The sequence below is a fragment of the Rutidosis leptorrhynchoides genome, chromosome 5, assembly GCF_046630445.1.
Source record: "Rutidosis leptorrhynchoides isolate AG116_Rl617_1_P2 chromosome 5, CSIRO_AGI_Rlap_v1, whole genome shotgun sequence".
In the NCBI taxonomy this organism is placed as follows: domain Eukaryota; kingdom Viridiplantae; phylum Streptophyta; class Magnoliopsida; order Asterales; family Asteraceae; genus Rutidosis; species Rutidosis leptorrhynchoides.
The window spans coordinates 461,659,535-461,684,995 of NC_092337.1; the positions used below are offsets into that span (position 1 = coordinate 461,659,535).

At 31.1% G+C, this 25,461-nt stretch overlaps 1 protein-coding gene across 2 annotated transcripts in view; it reads left to right on the forward strand.

The window, feature by feature from the left end:
• LOC139850701 (vacuolar-processing enzyme-like) overlaps nt 1-24,511 on the forward strand; it is a 31,807-nt gene extending 7,296 nt beyond the window's left edge. The window contains exons 3-9 of one of the 2 annotated variants that reach the window (XM_071840258.1): nt 21,708-21,864; nt 22,790-22,875; nt 22,992-23,191; nt 23,327-23,375; nt 23,487-23,687; nt 23,811-24,017; nt 24,133-24,511. In XM_071840258.1, the coding sequence (XP_071696359.1) occupies nt 21,708-21,864; nt 22,790-22,875; nt 22,992-23,191; nt 23,327-23,375; nt 23,487-23,687; nt 23,811-24,017; nt 24,133-24,315 (1,083 nt within the window). In that variant the 3' untranslated portion in view covers nt 24,316-24,511. The remainder of the gene's footprint in view (nt 1-21,707; nt 21,865-22,789; nt 22,876-22,991; nt 23,192-23,326; nt 23,376-23,486; nt 23,688-23,810; nt 24,018-24,132) is intronic. The other variant, XM_071840259.1, reaches the window with a different exon arrangement.
• The last annotated feature ends 950 nt before the right edge of the window (nt 24,512-25,461 follow it).

Consider the following 25,461-nt stretch of genomic DNA (forward strand, 5'->3'; position numbering starts at 1 on the left):
CCTTTCCTGCCTTACACTTAAAGCACTTAGGATTGCCTTATAATCTTAACAATCATGCTTTACCAAACTTGACTTAAAGATTCTAATCAAAGTCTCTTTCCTAATGTAGGACTACAACTTTTCTTGACCATAGTGCCTTTAATTGTTGCCTTTAACTGTTAAATGTTACACTATACTTTAGAAACTTTACTTATCTTAGAATGCCGAGCTAATCTAAGAACTCTGCTCACTTTCCTGAGTACTATCCAATTACACCACCACATCTAAATGCGACACAATGATTTCAGAAATTCTTGACATTCATAAGTCATCTATCATGGTTATGTGTATTACATATGTATTACATGAAATATTATCCATGATTTTGAAACTCTTATAATTGTTACTACTCACACACAAACGTATATAACTCCCTGTTATATCACGTACCTATATGCCTTATGCCTTTATGCATCGGTTTGTGAATCGAAAAATGTCATTGGGTTATCACAGTATACGAATTGAAAGTCTTTAATCAAAAGATTATTAGATTACATACTTATCACTTTATGATCTCGACACGTCATACTGCCATTATTAAAGTATAGACACATCATATCTTATTATATCTTATCGTATCTATCCCAATAGATTTTGTCTAACACTTTTCCTAAATTCCCTCCGTAAATTACGGAAATCTTTTTGCTATATACACGTATTCGAGGAGACGAATATATCATCCAGTATTCAACACTAATCTCATATCAAAAACCCTAATTCCAAACACATAATATGGATTCCTCGAACTCTTCGAGCTCCAATGGCAGCGTAACCGGAATGAACCAACCAATCAGCCATCATCTATTTTGGATGAATTGGGGATGGGTTCGTAGTAAACTTAATCAATGGAGAAAAGAAGAAGGTGATCCCTTCCACCAACCGAATTCACCTCTTGGTGAAGAACCTGAAGCACTTACTGGCGAACCCGTTCGGAACACTATTTTCACCCTCATTTCCAGGATATCCAGTCACGAATATATAATATCTAAAATTTTAGATCTTATTCATCCACTTGTCCGAACCACCAATCATCCCGGAATAATAGAAGAAGTCAACGAGCTTCGCGCTCGAGTAGTGGCTCTGGAGAATATGGTGTGAAACCTACGAACACCAGCAGCAGCACCAGCAGCATAACCAGTACCACCAGTACCATCGGCATCACCACCAACATCACCACCAACATCATCAGCTTCACCAACGACAACATCCGCATTCCACGCCTCAACATCACACTCAGTACCTCAAACATCAACATCATACGCCCCATAGATACCAAGGAATATTAGTAATAATGAGTTAAGATGTATTGACTCATTCTTCCTGAAGAATTACATATGTATACTTTATATATATGGATTGGAACAATAATAAATCTTTTCGTACTAAGCTATTACGTGTGAATCTTAACTAGTATGTACTACATGGTTAATTCATATCACAATATGCTATGATGTACATCTTTTGTTAATAACTTAACAATCGTTAATCATTGCTTCAATACAATAAACTCCATTTCGTAATAAACCAAGTGTATTACTCAAATACATGATTGATTGTATACTTTAATTTTCGATGTACTCGAAACTTTCTAGAAAATATCATTAGTGCCTTATGAATTTCACAAGAATTCCAAGAGCACCAACATCATATACCGAAGTATATCAATAACAATGAACGATGAAGTATTAATTCATAACTTCATTAGCGAAATATTTCACGACAATTATGAAATCTCTAAGGTTTTGGAGATTATTTATTCTCGTTTCAACAGCAAATCAAATGAGTTTAATATTATATTAGCTCATTAAAACCATGATTACATCTGAAGAATACATATATGAACGTATATCTTCTCTTTTGTACAAACTGTTAATTGTAAAAAAATATTTTAACGGGTAGGTAAAACCCGAGAGATATTCATATCTCATATAAATATGTTACATTGTACATTCTTCCATTCTGATTCAGCAGTTGTTAACTATACTACTTACATGATATATGTATATGTTCACCAAAGAAAAACCATTTTCATACAAATTCAGTTACATACTCTGATTTTGACATATCGGAACTTAAGTTAAGCTTTAGCAAGTGTTATCTTCCTAAAAATCACTACATTCATGAATTATATTCATTCGTATTCTATGATGAATTATCAAATCAAACCACCGAACTTACCATTCCTTACTTTTGAAAATCACAACATTTCTTCGTCAACCGTTAGATCCGTTGATGGATGCATCTTACGCTTAAAAACTTCAAATTCAAAATTCTTGAAAACATCCTTTGAATCTTGACGATCGCAATCAGCGTTTAATCATCTAAAAATGAAATTTCTTGAAACCATTTCGGATTGATAACCGATGATTCAAATATGGCTGCATTAAATGCATAGGAAACAGAAAAATTGTAGATGGTCTTAAGGGCCAACAGTTTGATAATAAAGAATGGTACGTTGGAAAAGCTCAAAAGAAAATTTGAAACTGAAAAACGGATTGAGCTAACCATGGAGGAGACCAAGGACAAACACAAGGGCCAAACCCTATATTCAAAGACTCCAGGTAATTTTGGATCCGGTGAAATCTTTAGAGAATATCTTGCTCCGAAGTCATGTTAAAAGCTTGCGGAAAATTTTTCTTCATCAACTTTCGAACTTAGAAATTCCAAAATATCATCATAAATATCCTCTATATTTCGGAAGATATCTTCATAACGATTCATGTCCGCAATTAAGTATCTCTTTGCGATATCTTTATAAAGGAAACTGTTTTAGTTTCTATATTCTGTAAAATTCGAGTTTAAATTATAAATGCTTTGAAGAAGTGTTGGGAATTGAAGCATGAGTTAGTATAATATAATGACGTCAGGCCAACGTGATTATATTACAGTAAGTCATGCTAAGTTTTTAATGGAAGATGATGATTCATAGATTTTATAATCATCATTTTCCATGTTACACGACTCTTACATTCTATTTAACCTCTAAACATATCAAGAAAATATTTTTATTGATGATTCGGTCTTTTCCGGATATTCTGGTAATATGACAAATCAAATCGTGCTATTACCTTTCCTTTCTACTTTATATATTATGATCATTCGAAACTTCATACCTATGAATTCTGGACCATTACTCGCTTGACTTGAAGTCGGGAAGAAGAAACAAAAGCATAAAGTTCCGACATATAAGGGAAAATATAAAGCCCGATAACGACTCCGAAATTACAAACCGTGTATATCAATGGGTATAGCAATATAAAGACACGGGATAATTAAAAACACTATAACCCCAAGAGCATAGTAGAAGTAAACAGATTCCTCTGGCGGTAAAAGAAAAAGAAGAATGACTGCATAGATGGTCAATATAATAACCAGGATCAGAACTGGATTAAGCATTTTCTTAATCTTTTGGAAGTTTGAATTGAGAAAGAAAGTATAGAAGTGGTGAAGATAATGAAACGAAAGAAGCTAATTTATAGCAAAATTCCAAACACATCAATCGAGGCAAATCACCGCATTTAATCAAACAAATCTCAAAATTTCGTAAATACCGGAGAATCAAATCTTATAGATTACGAAGATTTCCTTTAATTCCTTGAATTCCGGAAATCAATCGTGACTACGTCAAAAGTTAAGGCGAACATTTAATTTTCTCATTTCACTCTTTTATGATAGCTTCATTTATACTCTTCCTATAAACGAATCGTTTTATCCATATTATTCAATAGTGATAAAACTTTATTTTTCAACTTATATTCATCATTAAAATATTCTTGTTGTAAACAATGAAGATCTCTATCAAATTTCATGACTGTGATTTTCACGAACTCCTCTTTGTTTGTCTGCCCTAATATTGTGGCATAAAATGCTCAAGGTTTTAAATGAGCTCAATACTATTCATAACACATTTCATGTATCCAATTTACTGAAATGACTTGTATAACATCATCATTTTGAATGATCTTCGCATTAATGATAAAATGCACTTCGTTGAATAACCTATAGAAATCATGGAAGGAGAGGTCAAACAAACGCGTAAAAGCAATATACCTATCGTTAAAGTCCGTTGGAATTCGTGTAGGGGCCTCGAATATACCTGGGAACGCAAAGACCATATGAAACGGAAATATCCCCATCTCTTCTCAACTGCTGATGCAAACGAGGAAACTACCTAAAAACTTCGGGACGAAGTTTTCAATAACGGGGAGGTACTATAACGACCCTCATTTTTCCATTCTATATTTTTCCAATATTAAAAGCCCAAACAATATAATTAAAACTTAATGATTAAACTTTAATCAACAATTGTTAAGTGTTAAGAGTTAGAAAACATATTAATTAACTTTGTACAAAAATTGACAAGTTAATAAAAGATGAAAATAATAAACTGTTAGTCGACACTCACTGCTAATTAAAATTTATGCATTTATGTAATATTATAACTAATAACCTATAAGTAATAAATAAAAAGTGACATTTATATAAATAATAAAATAATTGGGAACTAAATATATACAAGTCATGAATTAGTAAAAAGAAAATAATACTTATCATGTAGTAAATGTAAAAATAATAATAATAATAATAGTAATAATAATGAGACTAAAAAAATATTACATCCTTATGTTGACTAAAAATAAAGTATAAACTAGTACATCCTTATGTTGACTAATTATAAACTAGTACCACCTATTGTTGACTAAAAATTATAAAACAAAATAAAATCATTAATTAGAACATCCTTATGTTGACTAACACTCTAATACTTGCACTATATAAACACTCTTAGACTCCTAGTTTCTCATTCACAAATCACACCAAAATCCTCTCTCAAAAACAATCTCTCCCTTTCCCTCTCTTGTGGTATTCGAATCTTCAAGCTTGTTCTTCGTGTTCTTCAAGAATCTTCAAGGAGTTCTTCAAGATTTTCAAGGCTTTGATCTTCCATCTTCATCGTGTTCATCTTTTCTTTGTTAATTATCTTGAATCTTCAAAGGTATAACATAAACCCTAAACTATTTACATAAACTTTGATCTTTGTTAATTCATATTCATATTATAAACTTGTTATTCATAAGTATATACATAAACACACCTAGATTTATATATACATATATACATGTAAAAAAATATATTATATATATATATATATATATACATATATATACGAATTATATATACATATACATATTAAAACCTTAAACCCTAATTACACCTAAACTATAATTCTTAAACCCTAATTAATTAAACTCTAAACATTTATGAAACCCTAGGACATTAATTACTAAACCCTAGTTATTAATTACTACTTTAATTAACTAACCCTAATTAATGAAACCCTAATACTACTTATACTAGTACTTAACATGTATACACTATTGCTATTACTAGCACCTATAACCTACTACTTATATTGTAGCACAAAAACATTTTGGGATATGTATTAGAGATGTATAGATCTTCGAACTTTCTTGACGAATGGTTTCTATGAGATTCTAGGCAGAGAGTTTGGATTTCCGATTTAAAGGGTCCTATGGCTCAAGCCCCTAGATCTAAATTAGCCATTCGAAGGGAAAGGGGTGATTGGAAGCTTATCTAATAGGGCAAGTATCCTAAAATGGAAAACACTGATAAAAGTAGAAACTCTCTAGTCATAGAAACTTAGTAAAATAAGAAACTTTCTAAAAATAGAAACTTTATAAAAATAGTAACTTACTAGGAATAGAAACTTAGTAAAACAAACTATACTTAAACACATACTTAAACTTAAACATGGGCAAAACACTTAACTACTCTTAAATGTCAATAGGTTGACTTTCCTGCTCACTCGTTCAACTCTTTATTCCGAGGAATAACTCTCTCTCTACTTACTAAGGTGAATTCATAGCCCCACTCTTTATTGCTAGCAAACTTATTTAATTTATTTGGGGTGAGACACATGCTGCTTTTACTATTTACAATTTAGACACAAGTACCAACTGCTAAAACTATGCTATACCCGGCTATGTCTGACTAAGTCCTTACAGTGATATTTTTAAGTGCTGCGGCATGCTTATTTATTGGGGGTAGGCCTATCGGGAGTAACGTCCCCGATACATTTGACCGCGATGTCTTTGTATTACTTAATGATTTAAACATGGTGATAAGGTAATGCCAACTTATCATCGGGGCAACAAAACGAACGTTTAGTCTAAATATCACGCACTGGCATAACTTTTTGATCCTGCGGGAGATCAACGTTACAAACTAAATCTTGTGGTCTAAAACAATGATAACTACTTTTGTTAAACCTATGAATTTCACTCAACCTTTTTGGTTGACACTTTAGCATGTTTGTCTCAGGTGCTGTTTGATTCAAGCTTTCTTATCTACTATTTATGTGATGCTACTTGGACTTAGGATCAAGAGATATCGCATTTATTACCTCTGCATATGAATGATGTGGTAGCGTGGGGGGTACGAAATAGTATTATTTTTAATACAAAATACTACAAAATATGACACAAGTTTTATTAATTTACGGATGGGATATACCTAAACCTTGCTACAACACTATAGGCAGTGTACCTAATCGTAGAGTAGTGTAGTTTTTAGTAAGTCCGGTTCGTTCCACAGGGAGCTGGTGAAGTTAACGCTATATTATTAAGTTTATTTGTAAAAATATATATATAAATAAGTAGTAATATTATTATAAAAGGGGGGTTTTACCGTTTAATGACCGGTTTGTCGATTCTATATTTTAAGCGTAAAGATAAATGACGATAATTAAAGTGCGTAAAATAATGACAATAAATAAAATGACAGTAAATAAAATTGCGAGTAATAAAATGACAGTAAATAAAGATACGATGAGAAATATAATAAAAGAATTATGCTTATTTAAACTTCCGTAATCATGATGTTTGACGTGTTGATTTTAATTTATTACCATGGGTTAATTGTCCTTTGTCCTGGTTTATTTGATACGTCTATCTGGTTTTTGTCCATAATAGTCCATCGGTCATAAATATAAAGTGCGAGTATCCTCGTCAAATTACCCTTATACCCGAAGTCAAATATTCCAACTGATTAAGGATTTAAACTGTGACGCAGTTATCACTTCTGTCAACAATTACACCAGTTATCACTGTATGTAATCCACCCCTGTTTTAATTAGTTTATGAATATTAATTCATCCACTTGATCAGAATGAATAATCAATTACCCAACCCAATTGATTAATTAAATGATTATAACAGATTCCATATGAACATCACTAAATAGGACAACCATAATCATTATTAATTATTAGGTTAATTAATTTGAAGATAGGTTCGACAGACTCCAATGAGTTGTCACTCAATTAGACAATACCCCCCATCTATTAATAGCCCATAGTTCAATTTCCACAAGTGTCGTTCTTTTGTTCAAACCCCAATTATGGTACAAAGCCCAATTACCCAATTTTAGTAATTAGCCCAACATCATGATTACTTCATTTTAAATAAGCATAATAACGACTTAGCTACGAGACATTAATGTAAAAAGGTTGAACATAACTTACAATGATTAAAAATAGCGTAGCGTTACACGGACAGAATTTCGACTTACACACTCAAATGATCTCTATCATAAATCTTATTATTATCATAATTTAAACTTAAAATTAAGATTATTGTTATATCTTATTACATTAACATTATGATAGAGATATAGAATATAGATATTGATAATTGATATTGATAATTGATCGAAGAAAAAAAGATCGAACCGAAAAAGGTAGAAGAAAAAAAAAGATCGGGAAAAAAAAATCTCATTTCTCAATTCATCGTAAATCATCGTTTTATAGCGAAATTAGAATTTGAAATTTTCATTTACGACCCCTGAACTATGCTCAATTAACAACTTTTTATTATTTAATATTATTCTTATTATGAATTATTTAAATATTATATTTTATTCTTGTGCATAGTTGACTCGTAATTTTTACACCGTTGCGTCGAGCGCTGAAAGTTGGTTCATGCCTCGGTTCCGGATTTTCGAACGTCCTTTCGTACAATTTTATATCTTGTACTTTGCGTTTTGTAACTTGTACTCTTGTCATTTTTAGACGTTCTTCATCAATAAATTGAACCTTTTGAATTGTATCTTGTACATTTGAGCTTTTTGGACGTTTTGGTCTTTCAAATCTTCGTTTTTGTCTTTAAATCTTCATTTTCGAGCGATTTGCGTCTTTCGTCTTCGCACTTATTTATTTAACTATTACAACTAAAAATAAGGAAATTACATTTAAAAACTTTACATATTGGAACGATATTGCTACTAAATATATGTTCATTTGGAGCACTATCAAATATCCCCACACTTGAGCGTTGCTTGTCCTCAAGCAATACAGAACTTGAAATAAAAACATACATGAATCACTTTTTTATTCATCACATTTTGTACATCAGTGATTTTGATATAGCGGTATAAACAATGACAGTAATGATGGTTAAAGGTGGGTGTGTCATCCACAGTTGCCTTGGGTTTAGGTCAACGACACTTGCAATCAAATAGCCGATTTACTTTCGGTTTCCAAAGTAAAGTGCACATTTGAAAGGCGGTTTACAGTCCCACATGACTATAAAAATTTAGATCCTTTAGAAAATAGGATCTTTATGAAAACATTTGATCTTTTGAAAATTCAATCTAGCTTTTACCCTAGATAAGTTTTCTGATTTGATCCACCATTGGTGTTGCAAAATATATTTGTGGATCAATATTTTGGCTAAAAACATTTAGGTTCGTGTAATCCACTGCTATCCCGGTATCGGAAAGCACACATCCAGTTTACTTGTTCCGTATATTACCTTTCGGTAAACTACCGTCCGGTTGTAAAGGAAAGCGATGAACAAGAAACTGTTAAGGCAATGTCCCGTGACATGCAGATGATTATGGTCTTTTAACGTGTCGGATGCTAGAACTATCCTTGGTAGGAGCGATAGTAAAGATCATCCTATGATTTTTCGGTCTGGCACAAGGTCCTGTCTCTGACCATGCTATGCAACCACCGTTCTTACGGTTGACACCCGATTTGGTTCAGGTGACCTAATGAATTCTGATGAATTCTCAGGATTTTACGTTCAATGGTAATGAACGCATTGAAAATGGGTTTTCAGAAAACAAATCGGTTTGTATTTTTGATCAAAATATTTTCTCGTTCAAGCTCGAGTTTAGATATCATTGAATTCCATGAGTTTGAATTCTCAATCTTTAAGGTCAATCTCTAGGATTGAGTAATATCAGTCTTAAAAGCTGATTTTTAATCTTTAAGGAGATTATCCTTTCTGGGGATCTGATTCATTAGTCTTATCAAGCTAATTTGCACGGTGCCCTCCCCATTTTACAAGACAGACCCTCTCATGGTTAGGATAAGTCTGACCACTTGGCGACCCTGTTTGATGCTGAGGTCCGTGGATTTCCTGCTGATTTTAGTGATGACTTTTCTAGGTTTTTCGTCAACCTACAGCTGGTCTGGACGACAACTTCATGACCTAAATCAAGAAGCGCGTGTCTTTTTCGGAAGACTTTACTTCCTTCAAATGATGGAATTGATTCATCGTGTAGATCCATCTCTTCTTTTCTTTCATCGGATAAAACAGTTGATTATCGTTCAAAACAAAAGTATTTTCAATTGTTTGTACAAAAATATGTGATATATGTTTTAAATTGAATAACTTGGTACATTCTTCCCACACTTAGTTTCTTTCTTTGCCTTTTTATTTTCTTTTATTTCATTTTAAATGAATTCAAGCGTTTTAAGTCGTTTCTCAATTTATGTCCTTTTCGAGGTAACGATAATTTCGGTATTAACACCTAGTTTTCATCGTTCATAAATATGTATAAACATGATTTTGAGTTCATTTAGTTGAAAATTTTTCAAATTTTCACAAAATTTGGCAAATAAACCAAGTATAAACCTGAGAGAATTTATAACCCTTCCCCACACTTGAGATCATGCAATGCCCTCATTTGCATGAAATCAGACTATAATTATAAATTCATGAGGGTGATTAGCGTAGAAAAGTGATTAAAAATACCGAGTTTGCAAACATATTGTTATTTCACATTTGATTTTTTGCGTCTTGTCAAAATCAGTAGCTTTTGCTGAACTTCATGACAGTCTTTGAAAGTGCGCTGTTTTACCCTGTTGTGTACATAACATAAAATACAAACATATATATACATATTTTTGAAGTTTGGTACATAACCCCACGTTCAAAAATTTATAATATATAATATTTTTTTCATCCTTTAGATCAATAAAATTAAAAATAATGATAACAAAATTTGTCGTCCCGCCCTCGGGTAAAGCAATTTCGGCTCTATGACCTAGTCTTCAACTCACGACGAATTTTAGAAATCATTTTTTTTTTTTTTCAACTTAATGAAATAAAGTAAATTTTGTTTTTAAATATCACACAAAACTTAAAAGCATATTAATTTCATATAAAACCTAAAAAAAAACAAAAATTCAGAATGGGGGGAGAAAACTAGTTCTTTAGTGTCTGCTAGCGGAAAAGACCAATCGGATTCCATTCTCGGAACTACACGAGAACAGAACAACTAACTCTAGATAACATTTTCTTAGAACATTTGAATCTCCCCACACTTAGGTAGCTGTGGTGTCGAAATTGTGATTAACTTCATCGTCAATTTCTTTTGGTCCATAATCAACTTGCCTATCTGTGACTTTTTCTTTAAGCCAGTGCCCGGCTTCTTCCGTAATATCCCAAAATTCAACTAGTTTCGCCTTTTCTTTAGGCGACAGATTGGATACTAACCGGTTACATAACTTAAAGTTCCCCTTACTTCTAGCATCGATAGCCCGTTTAAAAAGTTTCTTCATTGAACTGTTAATAACGGGGTCATTTAATTTCGTATCAACAACGGGGTTCTTTATTATCAAGTCATCATTAGATTTTACTTCATTTTCCCCACACTTAGGCGTTTTATTATTGCTAAGCACTACCGTTGGAGTTGGTAAAACAACATGGTTATTACCAATCGTTTTTACTGGTTCAACGGTTTTAGTTGGTGGAGATTTAGACTTTCGAATCATAAAGGTGATAGATTTGTTACCACTTTTAAGTGTCATTCTTCCATTTCCTACATCAAATAACGCCCCGGTGGACGCTAAGAATGGCCGACCTAAAATTAGAGGAATGTTTGGGTCCTCTTCTATGTCAATGACAATAAATTCGACTAGAAAGGTTAAATTGCCTACTTGAACGGGTAGGTTGTCAGCAATTCCAACTGGGTGCTTAATGGTTTGATCAAAGAGTCGAACACTCATATCCGTTGGACTTAACTTACCTACACCTAATCTCTTATATAAGGAAAGAGGCATAACACTTACACTCGCACCTAAATCTGCTAGTGCATCATACATGACACAATCACTAAGTAGACAAGGAACAATAAATTCACCCGGATCACCTACCCTAGGTGGAGGTTTTGGTGGAACTGTCTTTACCGGGTTTATATTTACGGCTTTTGTTTCTTGCACTTTCTTATTCTTTTTCTTCTTCTTCTTTCCAGAGGTATCACAATCTTTATTACCTATCACTTGCTCATACTCAACTCCTTTTCTTGGAAACGGGATGGGTGGTTTGTATGGTGCCACCACTGGCTTTACATACTCGGGTGGTGGTGGTGTAACTTCTTCATTGTTACTCTCATCTAAAACCTTCCCATCTTCTGGTGCTGGTTTTTCAGAATTCGTTGAAACCATATTAACATTCTCATTCCGAGGATTTACTTCAGTATTACTCGGTAGCTTTCCTTGTTCCCTCTCACTCATCATGCTAGCAAGAGTACCTACGTGTTTTTCTAGATTCAAAATGGAAGCTTGTTGAGTTCTTAATGACTGATCAAACCTCTCGTTCGTTTGGGTTTGAGATGTAATGAATTGTGTTTGAGATTCAATCAGCTTTGCCATCATTTCTTCTAGATTTGGCTTTTTCTCTTCGGGTTGTTGTGGTGGTTTATACAAGCTAGGTCTTTGTTGATTGAAAGTGTTGTTTTGAGTTGGTTGGTTATTCGGACCTTGTTGGTTATACCAGTTACTTTCGGGTCCTTTTGGATTGTAAAGAATGTTTTGATTTCGATTGAAGTTTGGCCTTGGCGGTTGATAATTATTCTGATAACTATTTTCCAGCCTTTGGTTCATGTAGACAACATTCTCACGTTGTTCCATCGTTTGTTCAATGTGACAGTCTTTCATTAAGTGTGGTCCACCGCATTGCTCACAACTGATTCGTATTGCGTGAATATCTTTATTCATCTTTTCCATTCGTCTTTCGAAAGCATCTATTTTTGCGGAAACGGAATCAAAGTCATGGCTAGAATCGGCTCTAGCCGCTTTAGATGATCGAAAGATATCTTTTTCTTGGTGCCACTCATGTGAGTGGGAGGCTGTGTTATCAATAATTTTGTAAGCTTCAGTTGCGGTTTTCTTCATAATGGATCCACCAGCGGTTATGTCGATGTCTTTTCGTGTGGCGATGTCTACTCCTTTATAGAAGATTTGTACTATTTGAAAAGTATCTAATCCGTGTTGAGGACATCCTCTCAACATCCTTCCGAATCTTGTCCACGCCTCATATAATGTTTCATTTGGATTTTGCGCGAACGTAACAATTTCTCCTTGAAGTCTCACGGCTTTGGATGCCGGAAAGAATCGTTTAAGAAATTTTTCAACTAAAACATCCCATGTGTCAATCGCCCCTTCAGGTAACGATTCTAACCAATCTTTGGCTTCTCCCTTTAAAGTCCAGGGAAATAACATGAGATAGATTTGTTCGTCTTCCACTTCTCGGATTTTGAATAGTGTACAAATTCTTTTAAACGTACGAAGGTGTTCGTTAGGATCTTCATTCGGCGTACCACTATATTGGCACTGATTAGTTACCATGTGTAGGATTTGTCCTTTAATTTCATAATCTGGAGCATTAACTTCTGGCTTAATAATGGCGTGACCTTGGCCCGTGCGTGTGGCTCTCATTCGATCTTCCATACTTAGAGGTTCCAGATTTTCCATGATTGGATTTGTTGTATCCGAATCACTAGAGGATTCTGATTTAATGGTTTCTTTCCTCAACAATCTCTGTTTGAATGATTGGTGGTTCCGGAGGAAAGTTTAATGGTTCGGGATCTACAAACCGTTCCTGAATATTCTCCGGATTCTCAATTGTGAGGTTTGTTTCAAAAACTGGATTATCGGAAATTTGAGTTTGAGGATTTGGTCGACTTGATGACGATTCTAAAGAAAAATCAACGGCGGCGATATTCGTTAAACGATGTCTTGATCGAGTTACAGGTGGTGAACGTACAAAAGGTGGTGAACGTCTTGCTCGGTGCATTCACTGAATATCCTATTAGTTTTAAAAAGGAAAGAAAAATTATAATAAGTTATCCAATTAATAGACTTTTCTGATTTTGCCCACGTTTCGAATAGCCAAAAGATGCAGCAGAGGGGCAGGATTCGTTTGGTCTCAATATAATTGAGGACTGTTTGGCTCCAATAACCCGGTCCACGTACAAATCCAACTATTACTACGAACCAGAAAATTTTGATGTCTATCAATTTAACCACTTAAAATAAATTTTCGTAATTTTAAGAAATTTAGAGAAGAAGTAGAATAAAATTCTAAGTCCTAAAAACTAGAATGGCGAGAAATAAGAGAGAAAAAGATTGCGCGTCGAAAAGTGTCGAAAAATAAAAAGTCGAAAAATAGGCGTCGAAAAATAAAAATAAGAAAGTAGTGCGAAATACGGCGTCGTAAAATTCTAAAGCACCTAAAACTTAGTCTAAGGAATAAGCACTTAAGGGATTTTACGGCAAAGCCTAAAAATTCTAGAAGTAAAAATAACTATGGCAAAACTAAACTTAATACTAAAAGTTGCGACTATAGTCTAAAAATCTAAAGGTAATAAAACTAAAAAAAAAATTTTTTTTTATAGACAAAATTTTAAAAATATATATATTTTTTTTTTTTAATAATTTTTTTTTTTTTTTTTTTTTTAAAAAAACGATTTTATTTTTTTTTATTTTTTTTTTTTTTTTTTTTTTTTTTTTTTAAAACGATTTTTTTTTTCTTTTTAAAAAAAACGATTTTTTTTTTTTTTACACAAATTTTTTTTTTTTTTTTTTTTTTTAAAACAATTTTTTATTTTTTATTTTTTTTATTTTTTTTTTTTTTTTTAAACGATTTTTTTTTTTAATTCATTTACTATTCATGAATAGTAAATGAAAATAAATTAATTAATTTACTATTCACATGAAAGCGACATGATAGCAATTATTAATTATAAGTTACATAATATACCCCTGAAGTATTTAATAAATACGACTTTTTTTTTTTTAATTTTACGTAAACTTTTATTCTTAAATATTTTTATATTATTATATTCTATTTCAATATTATTATATTATTATATTCTATTTCAATATTATTATATTATTATATTTTATTTCAATATTATTATAATTAAAAATATAGCGTTTTAGCGCTCCCCGGCAGCGGCGCCAAAAACTTGATGTGGTAGCGTGGGGGGTACGAAATAGTATTATTTTTAATACAAAATACTACAAAATATGACACAAGTTTTATTAATTTACGGATGGGATATACCTAAACCTTGCTACAACACTATAGGCAGTGTACCTAATCGTAGAGTAGTGTAGTTTTTAGTAAGTCCGGTTCGTTCCACAGGGAGCTGGTGAAGTTAACGCTATATTATTAAGTTTATTTGTAAAAATATATATATAAATAAGTAGTAATATTATTATAAAAGGGGGGTTTTACCGTTTAATGACCGGTTTGTCGATTCTATATTTTAAGCGTAAAGATAAATGACGATAATTAAAGTGCGTAAAATAATGACAATAAATAAAATGACAGTAAATAAAATTGCGAGTAATAAAATGACAGTAAATAAAGATACGATGAGAAATATAATAAAAGAATTATGCTTATTTAAACTTCCGTAATCATGATGTTTGACGTGTTGATTTTAATTTATTACCATGGGTTAATTGTCCTTTGTCCTGGTTTATTTGATACGTCTATCTGGTTTTTGTCCATAATAGTCCATCGGTCATAAATATAAAGTGCGAGTATCCTCGTCAAATTACCCTTATACCCGAAGTCAAATATTCCAACTGATTAAGGATTTAAACTGTGACGCAGTTATCACTTCTGTCAACAATTACACCAGTTATCACTGTATGTAATCCACCCCTGTTTTAATTAGTTTATGAATATTAATTCATCCACTTGATCAGAATGAATAATCAATTACCCAACCCAATTGATTAATTAAATGATTATAACAGATTCCATATGAACATCACTAAATAGGACAACCATAATCATTATTAATTATTAGGTTAATTAATTTGAAGATAGGTTCGACAGACTCCAATGAGTTGTCACTCAATTAGACAATACCCCCCATCTATTAATAGCCCATAGTTCAATTTCCACAAGTGTCGTTCTTTTGTTCAAACCCCAATTATGGTACAAAGCCCAATTACCCAATTTTAGTAATTAGCCCAACATCATGATTACTTCATTTTAAATAAGCATAATAACGACTTAGCTACGAGACATTAATGTAAAAAGGTTGAACATAACTTACAATGATTAAAAATAGCGTAGCGTTACACGGACAGAATTTCGACTTACACACTCAAATGATCTCTATCATAAATCTTATTATTATCATAATTTAAACTTAAAATTAAGATTATTGTTATATCTTATTACATTAACATTATGATAGAGATATAGAATATAGATATTGATAATTGATATTGATAATTGATCGAAGAAAAAAAGATCGAACCGAAAAAGGTAGAAGAAAAAAAAAGATCGGGAAAAAAAAATCTCATTTCTCAATTCATCGTAAATCATCGTTTTATAGCGAAATTAGAATTTGAAATTTTCATTTACGACCCCTGAACTATGCTCAATTAACAACTTTTTATTATTTAATATTATTCTTATTATGAATTATTTAAATATTATATTTTATTCTTGTGCATAGTTGACTCGTAATTTTTACACCGTTGCGTCGAGCGCTGAAAGTTGGTTCATGCCTCGGTTCCGGATTTTCGAACGTCCTTTCGTACAATTTTATATCTTGTACTTTGCGTTTTGTAACTTGTACTCTTGTCATTTTTAGACGTTCTTCATCAATAAATTGAACCTTTTGAATTGTATCTTGTACATTTGAGCTTTTTGGACGTTTTGGTCTTTCAAATCTTCGTTTTTGTCTTTAAATCTTCATTTTCGAGCGATTTGCGTCTTTCGTCTTCGCACTTATTTATTTAACTATTACAACTAAAAATAAGGAAATTACATTTAAAAACTTTACATATTGGAACGATATTGCTACTAAATATATGTTCATTTGGAGCACTATCAATGAACAATTACTTTATCGTTATTTCCATTATTGTAACGACATTTCATTTTCCGCTGCGTACTCAATAAAGTTAAATTTTCTCATTTAGTATTGTTCTCGTATTATAATATGTTGGTTTATTTGATATTAGTAACGTTTCTTCCAGACCCTATTGGGAGGACGTTACAGACGACAACCACATTGGATTCTCATTCAACAATTTAACCATAGTACATAGCTCTAGTTCAAAATAATATTCAATTATCTCAAAACCCACTTGCTTTCAACCCTTAATTAACCTTTAGCTAGAAAGTAAAAGAGATTAGTGCCACATGGCTTTAAAGAGAACAATTACAACTAACGAATTGAAGGTTTTACATTTTCCGTTTAGTTGAAAAAACGCAGCAGTAAAGAAATCGCAACCGCCTTTAGTTGAAAAATGCCACATCAACAACTTTTAATTGGAGAGATTAATGCGTTTTCAGGTTCATAAAATGTTATAGGAAGCTGTGTATTAGCATCATAAACAAATTTCATGAAGGAAGTATGATCTGAAAGTGCTTGAGCGTCGAACATACCTGATCGTTGTTTCACCATGTTTTTGCATTTCCTTTTAGTTTTATGGGTTATGTCCTATCAAAAATTCTCTTTAGATCGTGTATATATATATATATATATATATATATATATATATATATATATATATATATATATATATATATATATATGGTCATAATCAAGAGAGAAGCACTTTTTTGGGAGGAAGTAATTTTTTTTTTTAAATTTTAGTTTTTTTCGAACTTTTTTTTCAGACATCAAAATTAGGTAAAAATATAAACATTTAAAAAAGACACTTTGTGATGAATATTATTATTTTGGCGGTAAAATGCTCCTAGAAAAAAATGAAAACATTCAATGCATTGAATGTTTTGATTCTGAGTTTATTTGCGTCGTTTTGTTTTCATCTTGTGTGAAGTGTTTTTTTTTCGAAATTTAGCCCTATTTAGAGTTTAGGTTTAGGGTTTAATGTTTTGGGTTTAGGGACTAAACCCAAAACACTAAACCCTAAACTCCACCCTAAACTCTAAATCTTTCGTGTTAAAATATTCAATCTAAACCCTAATTTCTAAACCTCAATAGCTAAACCCTAATTTTTAACCCCCTAATTTCTAAACCCTAATTTCTAACCCCCTTAAAAAAAATTCAGAATCAAAACATACAATGCATTGAATGTTTTCATTTTTTTTTCTTCGAGCGTTTTACAACCAAAATAATAACATTCATCACAAAGTATATTTTTTAAATGTTCATATTTTAATGTGATCTTATTGCTAGAAAAAACAATTTCGAAAAAATGAAAAAAATTACTCCCCCCCTAGTGTTTCCATCTTGATTATATATATATATATATATATATATATATATATATATATATATATATATATATATATATATATATATATATATATATATAGGGAGAGGATCTAGTGAGAAATTTTTTAGTGTGAGAACTCTAGGAACTCCAAATACACTGAAATTCGAGCAAAAAAAGTGACGGACGAGCAAAAAACAAGGAATTCGAGAAAAAAACAAGGAATTCGAACAAAAAACAAGGAATTCGAGCAAAAAAATGGCGGGCGAACAGAAATGGAGCAATTCGAGCAAAATTTTAGATGCTGAAAATGTAGAACACAAAAATGTAGAACACAAAAATGTAGAACATGTTCGAATTCATCATTTTTGCTCGCCCGTCAACTTTTTTGCTCGACTTTCAAATTTTTGCTCGCCGTTCCTTTTTTTTCTCGAATTACTCCAAAATTGTTCGAATTCAAAATTGTAGAACCAAAAATGTAGAACCAAGCGAAAAATGCATGTAAAAAAATTGCTCGACTAGTTCTTTTTTTGTTCCCCCGGCAAAAATTTTTGCTCGAATTTCGAGTTCTCAAGGTTATCACACAAAAAAAGTTCTCATTTGATCCCTCTAATATATAAATATGAACATTTAAAAAAGAGACTTTTTTGACGAATATTATTATTTTGGCGGTAGAACGCTCCTAGAAAAAATGAAAACATTCAATGCATTGAATGTTCTGATTCTGAGTTTATTTTCATCGTTTTGTTTTCATCTTATGTGAAGTGTTTTTTTTTCAAAATTTAGCCCGATTTAGAGTTTAGGTTTAGACTAAACCCAAAACATTAAACCCTAAACCCCACCCTAAACTCTAAATCTTTCGTGTTAAAATATTCAATCTAAACCCTAATTTCTAAACCGTAAACCCTAATTTCTAAACCCCAATATTTAAACCCTAATTTTTAACCCCCTAATTTTAAACCCTAATTTCTAACCCCTTAAAAAAAAACTCAGAATCAAAACATACAATGCATTGAATGGTTTCAATTTTTTCTTCGAGCATTTTACCACCGAAATAATAACATTCATCACAAAGTATATTTTTTAAATGTTCATATTTTCATGTGATCTTAATGCTAGAAAAAAAAAATTCGAAAAATGAAAAAAATTACTTCCCCCACATTCCCCCTAAAAAGTGTTTCCCTCTTGATTATATATATATATATATATATATATATATATATATATATATATATATATATATATATATATATAGGAGAGGGAGGATCCAGTGAGAAATTTTTTAGTGTGAGAACTCTAGGAACTCCAAATACACTGAAATTCGAGCAAAAAAGTGGCGGACAAGCAAAAAACAAGGAATTCAAGAAAAAACAAGGAATTCGAACAAAAAACAAGGAATTCGAGCAAAAAAATGGCGGGCGAACAGAAATGGAGCAATCCGAGCAAAAATTTTAGATGCTGAAATTATAGAACACAAAAAATGTAGAACATGTTCGAATTCATCAATTTTTTCTCGCCTGTCAACTTTTTTGCCCAACTTTCAAATTTTTGCTCGCCGTTCCTTTTTTTTTGGCACGAATTATTCCAAAATTGTTCGAATTCAAAATTGTAGAACCAAACGAAAAATGCATGTAAAAAAATTGCTCGACTAGCTCTTTTTTTGTTCCCCCGCCAAAATTTTTTGCTCGAATTTCGAGTTCTCAAGGTTCTCACACAAAAAAATTCTCAATTGATCCATCTACTATATATATATATAAATATATATATATATATATATATATATATATATATATATAATTTAAAAAAGTAATATAACAATTAGTAAGTGATGTATACTTGGTTGTATAGAATGGAGACGAATATACAATCCCAATCGATGTGGTATGGAAGATTAAATTTTTTTTTTTAACCTTTATACCGTCTTCTTTCCGAAATAACAGTCACAATTTAAATTTTAACATTTTTTTTCTATAATTTTAACATCAAATTATTTTGTTTGTATTATATAAAAGTAACACTCAATGAGATTTATATAAAAAATGATTGATTAACATTTTCATTAGTATACTTTATCAATCAACTTTATATAACACAAAGAAATATTTAATGTCAAATTTCAAAAGTAAAGATTTTTAAAAGTAAAAATTGAGCAGTTAATTTAACCCGGTCTTTATATATATATATATATATATATATATATATATATATATATATATATATATATATATATATATATATATATATATATATATTTTCACATAATCGGCTTTTAGCAACATTAACTATATTCCATTGCCTTTAAAAAAAAAAAACTATATTCCATTCACGTACTAAGATGCACTCCAAGTACTTCGTTATGAAATAATAAATTATTAATTTATTTGGAAAAAGGAACTTGTTATTGATCGGTGATATTTACAGTATACTAGTGAAATAACCTGTGAAATCACGAGTTTGTTTAAAAGAAACAATTTAATGATATGTTTTAGGTATTAACTGAATGTAAATGCTAAAGTCATTTATTTTAGTGACCCGTTCGACTAAGAAACTTGTCGTTGTTTTTACAAATATATAGAGACATGTATTTTCGCATACATATATAACGTAATCAATCTCGTAAAAAGAATCCATATTTGAATATTTATATTTTTAATAATAATTATTAGTAATAATAAATGCCTTTTGAAAATTTTCTTAGAAAATTAAAATACAATTATTATATAAAGGTTATATGCTTTAAAATTTGTAATTACGTTGATGTTTTGTTGAACATTAGTATTTCCTTTTAAAAGATTTCGTATTATTTTTTTAATTAAATTTAATATAAAATAATGACATCATCAAAGATGTTTTAAAATTTTTCTTTTTTATTTTGAATTATTTTTATGCTTAGAAATTGTTTATTTATGACATCATCATTTTAGAGATTTAATATTAATTAACTATAGATTCATTATGAAAATAAAAAAAAAATGTAAGAGTTAACTGATAAATCGATTTTTATTTAGTGACAGACTAAAGATTCTAGACTTATTGAATATTGATATTAGATTTGAAAAGGTATATGAATATGAATGTAGATATAGTTTATTTACCTCTTACATATGATTAATTTACATCGCTAGTCGAGAGAGGTCTCACAACTATGTAGCTTCATTCTCGAGTTTTTCATAATAGAAAGGAAACGAATGTAACGGGCAAAAATTATATAAAAAAAAAGTCATTATCTAATTTTTTAAGGCTAAGAGAGGAATGAAAATGAGCGAATTAAAAAATAATTCTTATTGTATATCTTTTGCGTTAATATTTGAGAGGATTAAGAAACAAAGCAATATATATATATATATATATATATATATATATATATATATATATATATATATATATATATATATATATATATATATATATATATATATATATATATATATATATATATATATTTATTTATTTATTTATTTAATGATCAATATATCTCTACTATATTATTATGTATTAAGTTCACACATAAAAAACATTATCAGCGCCTTCTTTTGCTATCTATTTGTTGCTTCATCCTCCTATTTATTTTCTTTACTTTCATTTCAACTCGAGAATACATGAAGGTAAATTATATTATATTCATTTTCATCTTTTAATTTTCACTCTTCTCTTTTTTTTTATACCATTCTTTTTCAATGAAAAAAATAGAGAACATAGTTTTTCTAATCTTTCAATTTTACACATGCGTTCCCCAGCCCATCGGCCCTTACTTATTAGATTGAGGCCCACGCTGATCAGGTGACTTGAAGCTTATAACTAGATAACTAGGTCATTTAACCCGGCCTGCGTTTTTTATTATGATTTCTTTTGATTGAAAAAGGATTACAACAGGGATAGTGTGACGTCGGCTAATCTGTATGCTGTACTTCTTGGTGACAAAAAATCGGTGAAAGGAGGAAGCGGGAAGGTCGTTGACAGTAAACCCAATGATAGGATATTCATTTTTTATTCGGATCATGGAGGCCCAGGAACACTTGGTGAATCTCATTCTCTCTCTCTCTCTCTCTCTATCTCTATATATATATATATATATATATATATATATATATATATATATATATATATATATATATATATATATATATATATATATATATATATATATATGTGTGCAGAATCAATGGGGAAGTAACTAATCGGAGGGAAGCGGGAGAAGCAAAATTTTTTTTTTTTTTTTCGTTTTTTTGGAATTTTTTTTTCCGGCATCAAGATCACACGAAAATATGAACATTTAGAAAAGACACTTCGTGATGAATGTTATTATTTAGGCGGGAAAACGATCGACAAAAATGACATTCAAGATAATATTGTTCGTGAAGAATATGAACGTTTTTTTTTCCTTCATGTTTTGTGAAGTAAAATTTAGCCGGATTTCATAAACCCAAAACACCAAACCCTAAACCCTAAACTCTAAACCGTTCGTGTTAAAAACTCAATCTAAATCCTAAATCTAAACCCTAAATCTAAACCCTAAACCCTAAATTTCTAAACCCTAATATCTAAACCCTATGAACCCTAATATATAAACCCTAATATCTAAACCCTAATAGCTAAAATCTCAACATACGCTCGAAAAACATGATAATTGTTATATATTACTTCTTCGAGCGTTTTTTCGCCAAAATAAAATTATTTATCACAAAGTGTCTTTATTAAATGTTCATATTTTCATCCCATCTATAATGTTCGTGAACAAAGTTTGTTCAAAAAACGAAAAAAAAAGTTTTTGCTTCCCCCGCTTCTCCCCGATTGGTTACTTCCCTCTTGATCCTACCACTATATATATATATATATATATATATATATATATATATATATATATATATATATATATATATAAATAACTATTTCATTATAACCAAATTAATACACTAGAGTATATTCACTCAGAATTCTTTACAGGCATGCCAAACATGCCAAATATTTATGCGAAGGACTTCATTGAGGTTTTGGTAAAGAAGCATGCTGCTGGGACTTACAAAGAAATGGTGACATCTTAATCACCCCAATTCATTTCATACTATAAATTGAACTTTGTAATTGTAATTAGAATAATAATAACTAACAATTAAATTGAATTGAATTGATGATACTTGCTATATAGGTTATATATGTTGAATCTTGTGAGAGTGGGAGTATCTTTGAAGGATTGTTGAAGGAAAACATGAATATTTATGTGACAACTGCCTCCAACGCAAAAGAAAATAGTTGGGGAACTTATTGTCCTGGTATGGAACCTCCTCCGCCACCTGAGTACGACACTTGCTTGGGTGATTTGTACAGTATCTCTTGGATGGAAGATAGGTAAGAAACGTTACGTACGTACATATATACGTCTTTAGTTATTTGCCTCTAGCGTGTTCATACGTGTTAATTAATTAAATTCCATTCGTTATTCAACTAATGAATACTTAGTTGTTAATTATACTCTGTTCTCAGTGACAAACAAGACACTGACGGAGAAACACTGAGGCAACAATATAAGACGGTTGGTGTTCAATTTCGTGTACAAGTATCTGATTGATGAATTATTAAAAAGTTTAGTGTTAAGTAACTTCAATTTTCTAGGAATCAACTGATTATAATAAACTATTTTTAGGTGAAGGTGAGGACTTACAATAACAACAGCTCTGAAGGATCTCATGTAATGGAGTATGGTAGTAAGGACATTAGTATTGAGAGCATTTCACTTTATCAAGGTTTCGGGGCATCAAATGTCTCCGATGGCACATTCATTGCTGATAGCCCTATGGGTGTCATTAATCAAAGAGATGCGGATCTCGTGCTTTTCCAACGAAAGGTCATATGTTGTTTAATTTGTTGTTCTACCATTGTATGTTCTGTTATTTTTTTCATCTAAACCTGTGAAATTTTAAAGTTAACATTAATTTACTAACATAATATAATATATTATACTATGTAGTACGAGAGAATGATTGAAGGATCAAAAGAAAAAGCTGATATTTTGAAGCAAATTAAGGACATAAAGAATCACAGATCACATCTGGATAGTAGCATTGATGCGATTGGGGCACAACTATTTGGGTCAGAAAATGGTCGTGTGATCCTCACCTCTCTTCGAACTCAAGGGAAGCCACTCGTAGATGACTGGGAATGCCTTAAATCGTTGGTAATTAAAATTACATCTACCCCTTTCCTTTGCTAAAACTCAACCGAGTATTTTTTTTTTTGTCCAAATAAGTTGATGATGGATTATATAATGTTGATTTAATTGATGGTGCTAGGTTCGAGTTTATGAGACACATTGTGGTGGATTAACAGAATACGGAATGAAACATATGCGAGCATTTGCCAACATATGTAACAATAAGGTCACTGTTGCTGCAATGGAAGCTGCCTCGGTAGATGCTTGTAGTGAGCATGATGTTGGGCAGTGGAGTGTGCTGAAACTAGGATATAGTGCTTAAACAAATTTGATGATAATATTGTCCTCCAAACAAACAAGAAAGAAGAAAAAAGTTGTGGTTACATATGTCATAATTTACAATGTAAACATACATCTATTGTCTAAAAATCTTCACAGGTGCTTTTGCTTTGAATGTAAACCAAATCAAATAACTGTATATATATGGGTTTTGCAAATTTCTAAGGTGTTTATCCTTCACTTTAGCGTATTCTCAAAACTGTCAAGCTGTAGTTAAGCTTTAAAAATTTGCAACTTGATTCATGTCATTATTCTTTAAGTTAGGCCTTCACAAAAGGTTGTCAGTTTTTACAGGTATATATGACCAACTGATTATACAAAGTTATGTTTAAAACACTAAATTCTACAGTATTTGATAGACCCCATAACGTCGATCAAGCAAAAGAATTAAACATTAGCTTAGTGCGGAAACGAAGAACAAAAGAAGTTTCTCAAAGTTTAACATTTTATTGAATAAATGAATAACATAAACAATGAAAAACAGATGATAGACGATCTCAAAGTTATGAGATCGGTTCTTGGTGCAGGCAAAGACAACTAACCTCACCCCAAGACCTCTTTATTTATAGAGTCTTGGGGATAAGAATTAGGAAACTAAATCCCCTAGATAAATGCAAATCCCACTAATTAAGGGATTTATACAAACTACCGATTTTATCCAATCAATTCTAATAAATAGGAAATATTTTCCTAACAATAGGAAATCTTTTCCTAACAATATCCCCCTAATTGATTAGGATAAAACAATCGGTTACAAGATGTAAATATAGACTAAAAATAAATCTAATCTTTGTCTTCAAAGCTTTAACCATCTTGTATGATCTTCATAACTCTTGATAAACTGATCTTTCTTTAATCTTGATTCTCCTCCTCTTTATTTGTCATTGTTGTACACATAGCCTCAACATCACTTATGTATCCCGAAGACAAATCATCAACTAACATGAACATAATCATGACAAAACTGCATTTGAAAATATGCATGAAAAACCACGTTCGCCACCGCTTAACCACTTGCGTATAAATGTTGAACATATTCGCTGAATCTTCATCTTCATAAATGTCGATTATGTTGAGCTAACATCCGGTCTTCTTATTGAGGAATAACCACTTCAAAATTTGAGTTCAA